Genomic DNA, 12,385 nt, shown 5'->3' on the forward strand with positions numbered 1-12,385 from the left:
ACAGGCCCCTGTGTGTGATGTTCCCCTTCCTGTGTCCAAGTGTTCTCCTTGTTCAATTCCTACCTATGAGTGAGAACATGTGGTGTTTGGTTTTTTGTCCTTGCGATAGTTTGCTGAGAATGATGGTTTCCAGCTTCATCCATGTCCCTACAAAGAACACGGACTCATTATTTTTTATGGCTGCACAGTATTCCATGGTGTATATGTGCCACATTTTCTTAATCCAGTCTGTCATTGTTGGACATTTGGGTTGGTTCCAAGTCTTTGCTATTGTGAATAGTGCTGTAGTAAACATACATGTGGATGTGTCTTTATAGCAGCACGATTTATAATCCTTTGGATATACACCCAGTAATGGGATGGCTGGGTCAAATGGTATTTCTAGTTCTAGATCCCTGAGGAATTGCCACACTGTCTTCCACAATGGTTGAACTAGTTTACAGTCCCACCAACAGTGTAAAAGTGTTCCTATTTCTCCACATCCTCTCCAGCACCTGTTGTTTCCTGACTTTTTAATGATCACCATTCTAACTGGTGTGAGATGGTATCTCACTGTGGTTTTGATTTGCATTTCTCTGATGGCCAGTGATGATGAGCATTTTTTCATGTGTCTGTTGGCTGCCTAAATGTCTTTTGAGAAGTGTCTGTTCATATCCTTTGCCCACTTGTTGATGAGGTTGTTTTTTTTCTTGTAAATTTGTTTGAATTCTTTGTAGATTCTGGATATTAGCCGTTTGTCAGATGAGCAGATGCAAAAATTTTCTCCCATTCTGTAGGTTGCCTGTTCACTCTGAAGGTAGTTTCTTTTGCTGTGCAGAAGCTCTTTAGTTTAATTAGATCCCATTTGTCGGCCGGGCGCGGTGGCTCACGCTTGTAATCCCCGCACTTTGGGAGGCCGAGGAGGGCGGATCACGAGGTCAGGAGATCGAGACCACGGTGAAACGCCGTCTCTACTAAAAAATACAAAAAACTAGCCGGGCGTGGTGGCGGGCGCCTGTAGTTCCAGCTACTCGGAGAGGCTGAGGCAGGAGAATGGCGTGAACCCGGGAGGTGGAGCTTGCAGTGAGCCGAGATTGCGCCACTGCACTCCAGCCTGGGTGACAGAGCGAGACTCCGTCTCAAAAAAAAAAAAAATAAAAGACCCTATTTGTCAATTTTGGCTTTTGTTGCCATTGCTTTTGGTGTTTTAGACATGAATTCCTTGCCCATGCCTATGTCCTGAATGATATTGCCTAGGTTTTCTTCTAGGGTAAACCTGAGAACTTCAACTCCCTTCTGCCTTTGCCCAAATGCCCACAAATGTGCATAGCTTACCAGCCCTCCAAGTCTTAAATGTGCAGTTCCAAATTCTGAATTTATGTCCTGGGATTTGAGAGAAGGACAGAACTTTTATCTGAGAAATACAAGTTATTTTAATGATCAGACCCAGTGATGTGTTAAAATGAGACCACAGTCATGTACTGTTCCCCTCTTTGAACTATTTGTCTTTTGGAATTGTGTGCTATTGCCACAAATGGCTATAATTTTTTCTTTTTTTTTTTTTTTTTGAGATGGAGTCTCACTCTATCGCCCAGGCTGGAGTGCAGTGGTGCGATCTCACCTCACTGCAACCTCCGCCCCCTGAGTTCAAGTGATTCTCCTGTCTCAGCCTCCTGAGTAGCTGGGACTAACCCACCACCACGCGTGGCTAATTTTTTGTATTTTTTAGTTGAGATGGGGTTTCACCATGTTAGCCAGGATGGTCTCGATCTCCTGACCTCTTGATCCCTCTGCCTCGGCCTCCCAAAGTGCTGGGATTACTTACCGGTGTGAGCCACCATGCCTGGCCACAAATGGCTATAAATTAACCTAATTCATACTTGACACTATAACCCACACCTTATATTTTAATGTATATAGCCAGTCACTAACCACTTACTTCTATAAGCCAATAAGAATTTCTGACAACTTTCTATCAGTTCCCTCTCTACCTTCCTTTTTGCCTTTAAAAATATACTTGTCAGCTGGGCACAGTGGCTCACGCCTATAATCCTAGCACTTTGGGAGGCCGAGGTGGGCGGATCACCTGAGGTCCGGAGTTTGAGACCAGACTGGCCAACATGGTGAAACCCCATCACTACTTTAAAAAAAAAAAAAAAATTAGCTGGCGTGGTGGCGCATGCCTGCAATCCCAGCTACTTGGGAGGCTGAGGCCGGAGAATCATTTGAATCCAGGAGCCAGAGGTTGCGGTCAGCTGATATCGTGCCATTGCACTCCAGACTCCAGCCTGGGCAACAAGAGTGAAACTCTGTCTCTTAAAAAAAAAAAATATATATATATATATATATATATGTGTGTGTGTGTGTGTGTGTGTGTGTATATATACTCGTAACTGCTTCTAATTGGAGTGTATATTCAGGGCACCTTTATATTCCAGTGTTGCATCTTCAAGTTTTGGCCCAAATAAACTCTCTACTTGTGTTTACCCCAGGTTTTTCTTTTTAGGTCAAAATATTCTTTAGAATGTGTTGAAGGAGCCTCCATGAGAGAATCTTTCCTCTGGTTTTACTCTGCTTGCTGTAACCCCTAAGAATGCTGAGGCACATTGATCCCGCCTAGAATATGCACATAAAAGCTGACCTCTGCCTAGGATTCACAAGACAGGACCAGACTTTGGGCTGAAGACATAACAGAAAACTCATAGAAGACATTTTCTGTATCATGAGAGGTCAACATAGGCGGAGCTTTTTGAGTTTTCCAGATCTTGTCCAGTGACCTGATACAGTTGTGTGGGAGGCTTCTGGTGTGAACAGAAGAATCCTGTGACAGAATCTGTTAAGTGTAAAAAAGCACCTTAGCAGTGGGAGTTCAGGACCACAAAATATTCAGAGCCAAAGTCACAATTATGCCTCCCCGTAAACTGTTACTGGAGTAGAGTAGTTTTGTCCTTCCCCTTGCCTCAGAGTTAGCTGATCAGGGACAGGGGCTATCACATCTGGATCCAGGATCTGCAACTTCACCAGGGCTGTTTCATTTTCTGTTTGCATCCCACTAATTGAGCCTGAATCTCTCCTGCCTGGATCACTATGGGGATATCAGCCCAAGGTCACTGGGGACACTCACCAGCATCTGTATTCGAGACATCTGAGGATGTCCTGTGCAGAGTGGGGTCAGTCTGACAGCAAGGTCTAATTCTCCTATTTTAGAGGAAGAGAAATGACTCATTCAGGGTTTGTTTCTCCCCTCACAGAATCTCCTTGGTTTGTACCCAAATAAGAGTTGCTCCAGTTTTCTAGTTTTTTTTTTTTTTTTTTTTTTGGTGAAAAGTGAGACCTGGAGACTCAAACTAATCCGTAAGCTAATTGCTTCTATTTCATATGGTCCATTAGAAAAAGGGGTGAAGCAGTCATGGTCCCTACCCTCAAGGAACTTGCAGTCTGGAGCACATGAATAAATGGTTGAATTCAGCATCATGTGTTCAGTACAAAGACGGAAACTGTACAGGACACTTAAGCTTCATTTGGGTTACTTCCCTTTTGTTGTTTTGTGAGTTTTGATGCCACCACCTGAATGACTATTCATTGACAGAAGAGAAGTTGTTATTGTTAGTATTGTTTTTACCTTGCTAAGAATAAATATTTAGCTTCTAATATAATTGCGCTAGAGAAACGTAAGGGATTTGGTTAAATTCCTTGTATGTTATTAAAGACACAGAGAAGTGGCTAAAATAGATTAAAACTTCATAAAATCTGGGAATCAAATTTCTCTTGGGCAGGCTTAGAAAAGACAAAACTGAAAAAACTTAGCGGCATAGAGAACAGAAGTCTAGGACCCACTCTCTGTCCTAACCCTGCCCAGATCCACCCTCTGCTGAACCTTGTCCAGGTCTGACCCTGCACTGAAATCTCTCAGAACTGCTTAGAGGAGATCAAAGTTTGGGGTGGCTACTCCTACTGCCTCTCCAGAGCTGGTGCTCCCAATTTCCTGAAACACAAAAGCAGAAAAGCAATATACTTTTGGGCCTTAAATTCTTTTTTATAAAATTAAAACCAGTGTTTCTAGAGACATCTCATCCAGCAACCTGTTCTCCATCCCTGCAGTTTCAGTGGGTTTTTTTTTTTACAAATCTTAAATACAACACAAAAATAAATTCCTCTGAATTGCATTTAATACATCTTTTGTTTCTTTGTGATCTATTTATATTGACTGGTTATTCTATACCTTTAAAAAACAAATCAATTGTAGGAAAATAGAAAGGAAATGGTAATTCTGGGCCCTGTATTTAAATCCTGGGAAGTATCGAACACTTAGTGCCCACCTCCCAGGATGTCGTAAGAATTAACACATAATGTGAGTGTCTCAGCACAGTGCTCTGTGACATACTCCTGAGCACATAGTACATGCTCCATAAATATCACATTAATGCAGGCGCACATGTTGTTTTTCTTTTTTTTTTCCTTTTTCTTTTCTTTTTTTTTTTTTTTTTGAGATGGAGTCTCACTGTCGCCCAGGTGGATGGAGTGCAGTGGCGTGATCTCGGCTCACTGCAACCTCCAGATCGCGGATTCAAGTGACTCTTCTGCCTCAGCCTCCTGAGTAGCTGGGATTACAGGCGCATGCCACTATGCCCGGTTAATTGTTGTATTTTTAGTAGAGACGGGGTTTCACCATATTGGCCAGGCTGATCTCAAACTCCTGACCTTGTGATCCCCCCACCACGGCCTCCCAAAGTGCTGGGATTATAGGCATGAGCCACCGTGCCTGGACCACATGTTGTTTTTCAAATGCAGACTTACTCAGACACTGACACCGTCTCCAGCCTCTGTAAACTTTAAACGGCCTGCAGAGAATGCTGTGCTTCAGGATGATGATTTGTGGTCTTGTCTTGGGATGAAAAGTATTTGTGTTGTGATAAGGGTGTTGGGGTAAGGGGACTCTATGCTGTGCCTGCTTTCTCTAGCCAAGTGGTACTATAATGTGTCTAGGTGGAGGAACATCAGCATTAACAGAAGACTTGCTGTAAGAAGCTAATTCATGAACTCTTTTCAAACCTGCAAAATTTTGTTACAGTGAGGCCTAGAATATCAAATAATTGTTATGCACATTGAAGCTTGAGAGGCAGTGCTTAGCTAAGTGACTCTCAGCCCAGTCTTCCAGTAGGATCACACGGACAATTTGAAGATAAATCATCACCTGTGCCCTCCCCACAGATCCTGTCTGTTGTTCTGGGTGGAAACATTGCTGATTTTTAAATTAAATTCCTCGCATATTACAGCGAGGCCAAGGTCAAGCGTGAGGCATTCCAGATACTTTCATGAGAGGTGAGTTCCAGGAGATCACAGGGCCTATTCTGCTTGGTTTTGGTAGGGGCAGGTCAGTGTAGCCCATTATTTTTATTGCAGGAACAGAAACTGTTGGAATGCCTTCCTTTTTCCGCAGAGCTATAGAATACTTTAGAGAACATTACTGCATTGAAAGTTGTTTTATTAGATAATCCCAGTCAGTCACATGTCAGAACTAGTTCTCTTAACACATTTCACCTGTAGTCAAATTAAGAACTTTGTCCCTTGATACATTTGTATTTTCAGGAACTCTTAACATTCAGGGATGTGGCCATAGAATTCTCTCCAGAAGAGTGGAAATGCCTGGACTCTGCCCAGCAGAGTTTGTATAGAGATGTGATGTTGGAGAACTACAGGAACCTGGTCTCCCTGGGTGAGGATAACTTCAATACATAATTCCTAATACTCCCTCAGAGAGTTTTATTTTCTATTTTTGTAGAATGTCTCTTGGGAGCTTCTGCTTTGTGTGAATTAATTTCAGTTTCTTTCTTCAAGAAACTCTTAGGAGTTTGCTGGTGTAAAAAAAGAATATTAAGATGTTTTATCTTTACGTAAACCTTCTCTTTTCTGGAGCTAATTTGTGTCCTCCATTTTAGGTTAGTGGTAATTCTCCAAATTCAATGACATAAAATATTGTTTCCCACATCTTAAGATACAATTTGCACCGCTTATTTTGATTCAGTAGTACTTGGTAGTGGAACCTAGAACTCACAGATTTAAAATACTTAAATATTCTAAAAATTCTGTCAGGAAACAATTTTTGGATTAATTATCTAGGATCTTCCATAATTTCTCTTTTCTGCTTAGTATAGTATTAGGTAGGTAATTGGAGAATCCCTAACAGTAGCTTGTTAATTTTTTAAAATAAAACAGGTGTTGCTATCTCTAACCCAGACCTGGTCATCTATCTGGAGCAAAGAAAGGAGCCCTACAAAGTGAAGATACATGAGACAGTAGCCAAACACCCAGGTAGGTGACAGTGAATGAAGGAGAGGACACAGGCCAGGGGACCAAGGTCAAGAAGGAAGCTAGGCCTTAAAATGTAGTTTGGGAAGCTCTGCTCCAGTGAAAATAATTTCTGAAAAGGCTGCATTTTTTTCTCATATTCATGAATAGGGGCATCTTCTGTCCCATGCTGTTAAATCTTCTAAGAATTCTCTTTTTTCTTTAGTGATCTTCCTTCAAGTTTACAGGGAGAGCCAATGTCCACTTTATCATTCATTAGGGGCTGCATAATCTGACTGCTCTTCCATTGCATTTGGAGACATAGGAATATGTGTATATTGAGGAGCTTTATGTCAATGTATTTTTTTCAAATATTCTTTTTGTATCATGTCTAAAATGTGTAAGGTGAATAGTGGACATATTGGAATTTGGTTCAGAAATCCCAGGAACACCAGGGACAGATGTTGCATCTTTTCTGCTTAGTGATTTTTAATCCTATAGAGGTTGCAAATATAATTCTTCAAAAATTGTTACTCAGCAATTTTATCAGAACAATAAGCATTTTCCTAAATATGAAAAAATATAATGTTACTTCAGAATGTTATTGTTTTAGTATAAACTGAGATTTGTGATTTAAACTCTATATGTGCAAATTTTCAAATTATAATATAGTTTAAAGCACAGGTTTCCAACCTTTTGGCTTCCTTGGGCCACACTGGAAGAATTGTCTTGAGCCACACGTAAAATACATTAATACTAATGATAGCTGATGAGCTTAAAGAAAAGGTTCGTGAATAAGTTTTGTGATATCCACCACCTTGGATAAGCAAAAAAGCCCTCTCATTCAAAGGTTTGGCCCCCACTGGATTAAAGTGTTTACTCACCTTCTAGATTTCTTAAATGTACTATGTCATTAGCCAGCTTAGAACATTGGTAATATTAAGCACTCAATCATTACCTTATTTCTTAATAACTATTATAATTTTGTCTTATTTAGTAGGAAGCCTGAGATTCTGTCATTGAGATGTATCTATAGCTATATAAAAATGTGTGTCTCTCACACACACCTAAATAAGTTATATATGTGTATAATAAATTCTTAACATTGTTGATAGATTCTTGGAAACTAAGTGCAGCAATATATCATTTTAGAAAGCGAATTTTAGTGCCGGGCACAGTGGCTCACACCTGTAATCCCAGCACTTTGGGAGGCCAAGGTGGGTGGATCACGAGGTTAGGAATTCGAGACCAGCCTGGCCAACACGGCAAAACCCCATCTCTGCTAAAAATACAAAAAGTTAGCTGGGCATGGTGGCGGGTGCCTGTAATCCAGCTACTCGGGAGGCTGAGGCGGGAGAATCACTTGAATCTGGGAGGCGGGAGTTGCATTGAGCTGAGATTGCGCCATTGCACTCCAGTCTAGACCACGTGAGCAAAACTCTGTCTCCAAAAAGAAAAACAAAAACAAAAACAAAACTAATTTTACCAGAGTTTAATTGATGTGAACAAGAGTTATGTTTGGTATATAGCAACATTGCTTCATTTATAGTTGCAGTTTTGTTGTTGTTTTTTTTTTTTGAGACGGAGTCTCGCTCTGTGGCCCAGGCTGGAGTGCAGTGGCGCGATCTTGGCTCACTGCAAGCTCCGCCTCCCGGGTTCCCGCCATTCTCCTGCCTCAGCCTCTCCGAGTAGCTGGGACTACAGGCGCCCGCCACCACGCCCGGCTAATTTTTTGCATTTTTAGTAGAGACGGGATTTCACCGTGGTCTCGATCTCCTGACCTCGTGATCCGCCCGCCTCGGCCTCCCAAAGTGCTGGGATTACAAGCGTGAGCCACCGCGCCCGGCCTTATAGTTGCAGTTTTCAAGAACCTGTTTTTTACATTGAGTACTTACTGTACATCTGTGTTTGTGTGATATGGATTTTTCTGATAAATAAAAATAGTATAACTATATTTAATATTTACAATGTAATGATATGCACATATTTTGTAATAATTTGATATGCATATATTTTATCGTAAAATACAGTAAAGTTGATAAACACATCTATTACCTCACATAGCTAACCATTTTTTTGGTAGTAAGAACACTTAAGGCCTATTGTTGTAGCAAATTGTAAGCATACATTATAGTATTAATAACTATAAACACAATGCTGTTTTGCTAATCAAATGCTATTGCACATTAGATTTCTCAGACTTACTCAATTTATAACTAAAAATTTGTACTCTTTGAACAACATCTCCTCATGGTCCCACCCTTAGGCACCAACAACCACCATTCTACTTTCTGCTTTTATGAGTTTACATTTTCAGATTCCCCGTCTAAGTGAGAAGAAGCAGTTTCTTTGTCTCTCTGTGTTTGGCTGATTTCATTTAGCATCATTTCCTCCAGGTCTATCCATGTTGTAAATGGCTAGATTTCCTTTTCTTTTATGGCTGAATAGTAGTCTACTGTGTGTGTGTGTGTGTGTGTCTGTGTGTGTGTGTGTATGATTTAGTAGTACTTGGTAGTGGAACTTAGAACCCACAGATTTAAAATACTTAAATATTCTAAAAATTCTGTCAGGAAACAATTTTTGGATTAATTATCTAGGATCTTCCATAATTTCTCTTTTCTGCTTAGTATAGTATTAGGTAGGTAATTGGAGAATCCCTAACAGTAGCTTGTTAATTTTTAAAAATAAAACAGGTGTTGCTATCTCTAACCCAGACCTGGTTATCTATCTGGAGCAAAGAAAGGAGCCCTACAAAGTGAAGATACATGAGACAGTAGCCAAACACCCAGGTAGGTGACAGTGAATGAAGGAGAGGACACAGGCCAGGGGACCAAGGTCAAGAAGGAAGCTAGGCCAAAATATGATGTGTGTGTGTGTGTGTGTATATATACACACACACATCATATTTTGGCTATTGTAAATATACTACAGTGAGCATGGGGCTGAAGATATTTCTTCAAGGTGCTAACTTAATTTCCTTTGGTAGTGTACCCAGAAGTGGTATTGCTGGATTATATAATATTTCCATTTTTATTTTTACTGTTTTTTTTTTTTTTTTGAGATGGAGTCTCTCTCTGTGGCCCAGGCTGGAGTGCAGTGGCGCGATCTCGGCTCATTGCAACCTCCGCCACCTGGGTTCATGCCGTTCTCCTGCCTCAGCCTCCTGAGTAGCTGGGACTACAGGCGCCCGTCACCACGCCCGGCTAATTTTTTTTTTTTTTTTTGCATGTTTAGTAGAGACAGGGTTTCACCATGTTAGCCAGGATGGTCTCGATCTCCTGAGCTCCCACCTGAGCCTCCCAAAGTGCTGGGATTACAGGCGTGAGCTACTGCTCCCGGCCTTTTTATTGTTTTTTATGATGACTTTATCAATTTACATCTCACCAAGAGCGTATAGCACTTAACTTGTATGTATGTCTTCTTTGGGGGGAAAAAAAATCTAACCTTTTGCCTATTTTATTTTTTTTTTTGAGACAGAGTCTCGCTCTGCCTCCCAGGCTGGAGAGCAGTGGCCCGATCTCGGTTCACTGCAAGCTCCGCCTCCCGGGTTCACGCCATTCTCCTGCCTCAGCCTCCAGAGTAGCTGGGACTACAGGCGCCCGCCACCACACCCGGCTAATTTTTTGTATTTTTAGTAGAGACGGGGTTTCACTGTGTTAGCCAGGATGGTCTCGATCTCCTGACGTCGTGATCCCCCTGCCTTGGCCTCCCAAATTGCTGGGATTACAGGCCTGAGCCACCGCGTCCGGCCCCTTTTGCCTATTTTTGAATGGCTTATCATCATTATTGTTTTGCTTTGAACTGTAGAAGTTTCTTATACATTTTGGATATGGATATTAACTTTTTTTTTTTTTGAGACAGAGTTTCGCTCTTGTTGCCTAGGCTGGAGTGCAGTGGCGCGATCTCAGCTCACTGCAACCTCAGCCTCCCGGGATCAAGTGATTCTTCTGCCTCAGCCTCCCAAATAGCTGAGATTACAGGCATGCCCCACCATGCCCAGCTAATTTTGTATTTTTATTTTTATTTATTTATTTTTTATTTTATTTATTTATTTTTTGAGACGGAGTCTTGCTCTGTCACCCAGGCTGGAGTGCAGTGGCGCAATCTCGGCTCACTGCAAGCTCCGCCTCCCGGGTTCACGCCATTCTCCTGCCTCAGCCGCCCGAGTAGCTGGGACTACAGGTGCCCGCCACCACGCCTGGCTAATTTTTTGTATTTTTTACTAGAGACAGGGTTTCACCATGTTAGCCAGGATGGCCTCGATCTCCTAACCTCGTGATCCGCCCGCCTCGGCCTCCCAAAGTGCTGGGATTACAAGCGTGAGCCACTGCACCCGGCAATTTTGTATTTTTAATAGAGACGGGGTTTCTTCATGTTGGTCAGGCTGGTCTCGAACTCCTGACCTCAGGTGATCTGCCCGCCTTGGCCTCCCAAATTTTTTATCAGATATATCACTTGCAAATATTTATATCCTGTGGGGTTTTTAGAAATTTTGTTTTCTTTTCCTTTGCTGTGCAGAAGCAGTTTACTTTGATACAATCTCACTTGTGTTTTCTTTTGTTGCTGTGCTTTTCATGGCATATCAAAAAAGTTATTGCCAAGGCCAGTATCAACAGGGCTTTTCCATATATGTTCTTCAGGAATTCTAAGGTTTTTTATCTTACATTTAAGTGTTTCATTTTGAGTTAATTTTGGGGTATGGTGTAAGAAAATGATCTACTTTTATTCTTTAGCTTGTAGATATCCAGTTTTTCTGGCACCACGTATTGACAAGAGTGTAATTTCTGCATCGTATGTTCTTGGTTCCCTTGCCAAAATTAGTTGACCTTGTATGCATGGATTTGTTTCTGGGCTATTCTGTTCCATCGTTTTTTTTATATCTGTATTTATGCACATACCATACTCTTTTGCTTACTATAACCTTTAAATAAAGTTTAAAATTAGAGAGTATGATGCCCCTTGCTTTGTTCTTTCTCAAGATGGCTTAGGTTATTTAAAATTGTTTAAGGTTACACTTAAATTTTACAATTGTGTTTACTATTACTGTGAAAAAGGCCACTACAATTATGATAGGGATCACATTTGAATCTACAAATCACTTTCAAAATATATTTTGACAATATCTGTTATCTTAATGGAATCTGGTTTTATTTATTTGTGTCTGCTTCAGTTTCTGTCATTATTTAGTGTCTAAATTTATTGTTATACACTAGATTTTGTATCTTGTATTTAGTGTGTAAATTTTTTATTTCATTGGTTAAATTTATTTCGAATTTCTTATTTTTATAGTATTGCAAATTGAATTTTTTCTTTTTTTTTGGAAATTTTGTTACTTTATGGAAATGAAACAAATATTTGTATGTTGGGCCAGGTATATTGGTTCCTTTTTGTAATCCCAGCACTTTCAGAAGCCAAGGCATGTGGATCACTTGAGCACAGGCGTTTGAGATGGGCCTGGGCCTTGTAGTGAGAGCCTGCCTTATAAACACAAACCAAGAAACTACCCACAAATATTTGTATGTTGATTATGTATCCTGATACCTTAATGAGTGCCTTTATTAGTTCAGTTTTTGTTATTCTACTCTAGTGTTTCATATATATGCATGATCATATTATCTACAAACAGTAACATTTTTACTTCTTTTGCAAGCAGGAGAGCTTTGTTCTCCTTTTCCTTGCCTAATTGTTCTGATACATTTGGTAACGTGTTAAGATAGAAGCTGTGGTCCTGGAGGCATGCTTGTAGATCTGAGCCTCAGCTGTGGTCCCTGAAGCAGCCCTGTGTCTGTATATTTTTTAAGGATTTAACAATGATTTACAGTTTCTATAATCTATTTTTTGGCAGGTAAACATCTCCTTTTGTTGGGTCCCCAGGCTGATGAGATTACCTCTGGGTTTGCAGAGAAGGTATCAGTTTGCTGGGTCACAAGGGTGCTGCTGGGTCTGCTGTGCGTTCTGCCTTTGATGGTTGTGTTACCAGAGATTTGGACAGTTATGGATTCTTTCTGGGCCCTGGAAAGATTAGATTTCCTTGAAGACATTAATCTATATGGCAGGCTGTAGGCTAGGGTTTTGAAGTTTGTCTGTATATGATGGCCCAAATATCAGGTGTATGAAT

At 40.8% G+C, this 12,385-nt stretch overlaps 1 protein-coding gene across 1 annotated transcript in view; it reads left to right on the top strand.

The window, feature by feature from the left end:
• Positions 1-12,385, top strand: part of ZNF732 (zinc finger protein 732) — a 40,161-nt gene that overhangs the window by 8,597 nt on the left and 19,179 nt on the right. Inside the window, 2 exon segments of the mRNA XM_058430252.1 lie at positions 5,569-5,695; positions 6,196-6,291. Of these exon segments, the coding sequence (XP_058286235.1) occupies positions 5,569-5,695; positions 6,196-6,291 (223 nt within the window).

Source organism: Hylobates moloch, unplaced genomic scaffold (assembly GCF_009828535.3).
Source record: "Hylobates moloch isolate HMO894 unplaced genomic scaffold, HMol_V3 SCAFFOLD_17, whole genome shotgun sequence".
NCBI lineage: Eukaryota > Metazoa > Chordata > Mammalia > Primates > Hylobatidae > Hylobates > Hylobates moloch.